The 5,549-nt window shown below is 36.3% G+C and overlaps 1 protein-coding gene across 4 annotated transcripts; it reads left to right on the top strand.

Annotated features, from left to right (window-relative positions):
* Nucleotides 1-540: 540 nt before the first annotated feature.
* Nucleotides 541-5,277, top strand: LOC120207194 (G-box-binding factor 3-like). Of its 4 annotated transcripts, XM_039206712.1 has the most exons (14): nt 541-649; nt 994-1,199; nt 1,675-1,797; nt 2,010-2,054; nt 2,193-2,288; nt 2,381-2,461; nt 2,785-2,820; nt 3,002-3,150; nt 3,341-3,389; nt 3,534-3,582; nt 4,075-4,271; nt 4,485-4,562; nt 4,655-4,780; nt 4,863-5,277. In XM_039206712.1, the coding sequence occupies exons 3-14, from the start codon at nt 1,735-1,737 to the stop codon at nt 5,001-5,003; spliced, it is 1,110 nt and encodes a 369-aa protein (XP_039062643.1). In that variant the 5' UTR covers nt 541-649; nt 994-1,199; nt 1,675-1,734; the 3' UTR covers nt 5,004-5,277. The 4 variants fall into 4 exon arrangements, with proteins under 4 accessions (XP_039062643.1, XP_039062644.1, XP_039062646.1 ...); XM_039206713.1 differs by lacking the exon at nt 994-1,199 and having other exon boundaries at nt 545-649; XM_039206715.1 differs by lacking the exon at nt 994-1,199 and having other exon boundaries at nt 584-684; nt 4,866-5,277.
* The last annotated feature ends 272 nt before the right edge of the window (nt 5,278-5,549 follow it).

Here is a 5,549-nt window from a genome sequence, read left to right as displayed (position 1 = left end):
ATTATTAATATATTATATAAAAACATGTGATTAAATATGCTTAATTTTAAAATTTGTTAATTTATAAATAAAAAGGAATTTAAAAAATATAAATATTTTATAAAAAAATATCTTAATATTTATAAAATGTTGGTAAGGGAAATATCTTAGGTGGCGAAAGCAAAGGATAAACCCAATTAGGTGGTCAAGCCTGGCCGGTGGTGGATTCCAAAGGATCTATTAATTGTAGTTAAATCTCCCACAATTAATATATTCAAAATCCTTTATTTATTAAATTAAACGGAACAAGACCACGTCAGCCCACAATGACGGGTGGATACGTTGGACTCCTTACCCTATACGCGTAGCTCGAGTTACCGACTCACACATGTACGGTACCAGTGACGCTGGACTTTATAAAATTGCCAACGCGAATATCGAATTGGCCAACTCAACAAACAACCTTGTCCCTCCGTATATACGGTGTATATACGTAATTGGCTCCCTTCTACGACACGTGTTTGGTGACGTGGTTGTTGCCTTAGCGCTTCATTTCCTTCCTTCTTCTTCACCCTACCATAGCTTTCCTTCCCCTGCGAATGTAAAGATAATGCAGTCTCTTTTACTATATGCTGTGAAGTGTGAATTATTCTTCCGCTGCTAAGAGAAGGTAGAGTTTCAGATTTTTTCCCTCATATTTTCAAGGTATGTTAAAATTGAAGTTCGATGAAACTTTTCCCCCCCGTTATTATTGAGCGAGTGGATTATTGCGTAAGGCTATGTTTGGTTGTTGAGAAAGCTGATGAACGTGCAGGATTAGAGTTAAATTTAGTTCTGGATGTTCTTATTTGGTGATGTAATGTTGGAAACCGGATTCGATTTGAAGCTGCGGTGATCAAGTTTTTTATTGTTGTGAAAATAATATCCGTTGAGCTTCATTACCTTTTTCAAATTATAACTGAATTTTGTAGAATTTTTGGCTTTTATTAATTTTAAGCGTTTATCTGTTCCCAGATCTCGTAAATTGGCGACAACCTCTGTTTAGAAACTTTGGATTTGCATGACTATTATGGCTGATTTTCTTTGGTACCGAATTTCATTAGACGACGAAAATTGAATTAGCGGTTAGCAGGTCATGATCTTCAAAATTGTTTTGGATTCATCTACGAAAGAACTATTTCATGGGGAGAAATGCAAAAATCATTAACTGCAGACTCAAGGTTATTTTTGTCCTGCTGTTAATAGATTAAATCGGTGATTTGTCTTCGTTTTAACGTACTCCTCATCTTACACCATCCCGCTAAGTGACTGACTGACTGACAGACTAATAGAAAGACGGTTGTACCCTCATATTTTCATATGTATATTTTCTGGGCTTCTGTATGGGTATTTTTTTGTTTGTTGAACGTTAAGAAGTGCAAATTTGGAACGCCTGTTTGTTTCTAGAGGAAGGTGATTGAATGCTTCTATCTCTGTTTTACCTAAAAATTAATAGGAAAGTAGAATGAGAGTGGTGATCTCTTCTAACTACATAGAATATTGTAGAAATTCTAACATTAAATCAAAATGATTCAAAGCTAAGCCTAATCGCAGTTCAGTGACAATTTGCTTCTATGATGCTTTCCTGAACCATTCTTATTGTCATCAAGAAATTTGCTGTCAAGCACAACTTCATGTTTCTCTCTTTGACTGCAGCTGACAGATAGGTAAACCAAGTTCTCGCAGTTAATTAAGTTGCAGCTTTTGTGCTCGACAATGGGAAACAGCGATGAAGGGAAGTCGTCTAAATCTGACAAACCATCTTCACCATCAACTCCAGTAAGTTAACATATTATGTCTGTTTATATGTTGAATCTTGGAAAAAGTTGTAGCTTTTCATGCTAGAAAAGAATAAGTGCCATGCTATGTATGATTATCCAATTTGTTTTGGGGAAAGATTTTTATGGTAGTTGTAGTAGAATTTGTAACTATTATGTAGATTAAATTTTAAGCTTATATATGAGTGTTGGTCAATCCTTTTCTATCAACAGGATCAGAGCGCCACTCATGTCTATCCCGATTGGGGAGCTATGCAGGTTATCTTCCTAATGCATGCACTCTGTTACCTTTTTCCTGCTGCTGTTTTGAGGCATTTTGTTTTCAACTAAAGTTCATATTCTATTCTTCAATGCAATTTCTAATGGGGATTTTATGATTTTTTGTTACATATTTAGGCATATTATGGTCCTCGAGCCGCTATGCCACCATATTATAATTCGGCTGTGGCATCTGGTCATGCTCCTCCCCCTTATATGTGGGGGCCAACACATGTATGTATCTCCAGCGCATATAATAACTTTGTTCAAGTTTTGTTGAACCTCTCTGTAAAAAATTAGTGAATATACTAATTTGACACTGCCAGCCAATTGTGCCATCTTATGGGGCACCTTATGCAACAATCTATCCTCATGGGGGAGTTTATTTGCATCCTGCAGTTCCCATGGTAAGTTCACTTCACCGGTATCTGTTACTTAAGAGTATTTTTTTTTAAGTTCTAGGAGTTTACATTGTCTTGCATTTTAGATAGTGGTCTTTTTTATGGTTACCAACATGTAATACTCCTGGATTCCTTACCTTACCTTACCTTACCTTACCTTACCTTACCTTACCAATATAACTAGAAACACTAAATTAAAAAGAAAATTCCATCGTACCACCCCCTACATGGAATATGAATAGAGTGCTAAACAAAACCAAGATCTCTGCTTCTTTTGTATCACGCTATACCCTAATGAATTTTTTTATCCGTTTGCTCCTGAAATCCAGGGATCGCATGGTCATGGTGTTCCATCATCATCTGAAGTAAGGACCAAGGAGGCTTTTGTTGTTGAATTAATCTTTTCAAACTGTTGCTACTCTTATCCTTAATTATTGTTGATAAGCATGCATATTAACTGTCACTGTGAGTTAACTTGCAAGTTGTCAGTCTTTGCTTTAAGCTAATATGTATGGTAATGAATATAACCAGAGCATTGTAATGCAGGCCCCTGTGGAAACACCTACAAAGCCCTCAGGAAATACAAACCAAGGTTTATTGAAGAAGCTGAAAGGATTTGGTGGCCTTACAATGTCGGTAGGCAACAGTTCTGCTGAGAATGCTAAAAGCGGGGCTGAACCCCAACTGTCCCGGAGGTTTGTTAGTCTTTTCCGGACGAACTAGTACTATTATTTAGGAGATTATATCTATGCCTTAGCGACCTATTTGTATGATACTGCATGACCAAGTGAACTAGTGACCTATTTGTATGATACTGCATGACCAAGTGAACTTTTGCCAGTTGATCCGTAGTTGGTCGACTAATTTTTATGATCATGTGGACAGTGTGAAGACTGAAGGTTCCATTAATGATAGTGATGGGATTACAACTGGGGTGAGATCTCACTTCTATCTGTATAACCTATTACCAACAACTTTTTCTTTTCTTTATAAGTTATTTTATTTGATCATGGCATTAAAAGAATTATAAGGTTCCAAATGCTAAAGTTTATATTTGTCATTGCATATCATCTGTCAGGCAGATCAAACAAGACGGAAAAGAAGCAGAGAGGGAGCACCGACCATTGGTATGATCTCGTTCTTCACCATATTTATTGTTTGTCGAAAAGAGTTTACCTGAAGTGCAACGTTTTCACCAAATTTAGGAGGCATTATCATTTTTACATATCAATAGGAAATCCTATTAGAGATCTGCGGCTCACTTCTTGGAAGGAGCACCGACCATTGGTATGATCTCGTTCTTCACCATATTTATTGTTTGTCGAAAAGAGTTTACCTGAAGTGCAACGTTTTCACCAAATTTAGGAGGCATTATCATTTTTACATATCAATAGGAAATCCTATTAGAGATCTGCGGCTCACTTCTTGGAAGTTGTATGTGGGTACTTAGACTCATGAGTATTAACCTCAATGTGCAAAAGTTTTTTTGTAATTTCTGAAGGCAATATGTTAGAAAAATGAAAAGAATGAGATTTAAATTATTGAATCTTGGGACACACTCGGTCCCACTTTCATTTGTGGAGGTTTAGGCATATTGATTATGGTCTTTGTGTTAGCAGGTGAAGGGAATAATGAAGCAAGGTCTAAATCGGTTGCTACGCGGGAGGTGACTGCAACTGTTTCTCCTACACCAGTTGGACCTGTACTTTCTTCTGACATGACCACAGTTTTGGAGCTTAGGAACCCTCACACCCTGAGTGCTAAGTCCAGTCCTATGAGTGTACCAGGTGTAATGTCATCTGAAGTTTGGTTGCAGTTAATTTTGCCCGAATGGACCTCTGGTATATCAGTTCTTTGTATCTTGCTTTCAAAGCTATGCCTTTTAGCTTTCTTGTAATTTGAACTGTTTTGTTACTTCATTAAGAAGCTAATGCTTTTGATTACAATGGTAGTAAATGCACATATTAGTGTTATCTAATTTTCAGTGACGAGTCTTAAGCTGTAGCTAATTTAAACGAAATTTAACCAGAACGAACAGGAGCTGAAGCGAGAGAGAAGGAAACAATCTAATAGAGAATCTGCTAGAAGATCAAGGTTGAGGAAGCAGGTATAAGAAATATATCTTCATTGAGCCTCTTTACCAGATATGAACTATAACAATGGAATGATCTGAAACTAATGCACTGCTTTCTTTTGTAGGCCGAGGCAGAAGAGCTTACTCGTAAAGTTGAATCCTTGACTGCAGAGAATGCATCACTTAGGTCCGAAATAAATCTACTAACCGAAAAATCCGAGAAACTAAGGCGAGACAATGCTACATTAGTGGTATGAACGTTTACCCTTTTTTGTAGTTCATTTCCCTCTCAACTCCGTATCTCTTGTAACGACTTTTGCAACACTAACACAGAAGGGATTGAAAGAGGAGAATATTATGAATAAGAAACAAGACAAAGATGGTGAAATGTACGAGAAGAAGTTGAACTCAGGCGCCAAGTTACATCAACTCTTGGATCCGGGTCCAAGAGCCAATGCAGTGGCGGCTCGATGAACAAGGAGAAGAGGTAAACGAAGTTAATTTTTTTTCTTTACATTAGATGTGATGAAACCACGTAGCTTTGGAATGTAATTTATAACCCAAAACTACTGCTAACACTAAATTTGAGGAAACCATTTCTCGTGGCAGAACTGATGTGTATTATTTTATTTGAAAATCAGAGTGCTGAGAAAGCTTAGAAAAGAAGTAAATCTTGGAAACAGTCAAATATGTAAATCTCTTGTGATTGTGAAAATTTTAATGACTGTGTGATGTGTGAAATGAGAGATTTGCAGTTTCTTATCAGTTTTGTACTCTTTCATCTACCTTTTTTTTTGTTCTTTTTGTGTTGGTAAAATGTTAATATTTGTTTCTTCATATAGTATTCGTGCGGTGCGAGCTAAGGTCATCCAAATATGGTATAATTTGTTTTATTCCTTTTAAAAATTATACATTATATTTTAATACAACGATTAAATTGCTTTCTCATCCCATAAAAGTTAATAATTCAATTATGATCTCCTTAAATATAATTTCTACCTTTATCCTGCATTCGTGTTA

The sequence above is a fragment of the Hibiscus syriacus genome, unplaced genomic scaffold, assembly GCF_006381635.1.
Source record: "Hibiscus syriacus cultivar Baekdansim isolate YM2019G1 unplaced genomic scaffold, ASM638163v2 tig00014370_pilon, whole genome shotgun sequence".
Classification (NCBI taxonomy): Eukaryota; Viridiplantae; Streptophyta; class Magnoliopsida; order Malvales; family Malvaceae; genus Hibiscus; species Hibiscus syriacus.
Note: the sequence above shows the minus strand (reverse complement) of the source record. Positions and strands in the feature narration are given on the sequence as shown.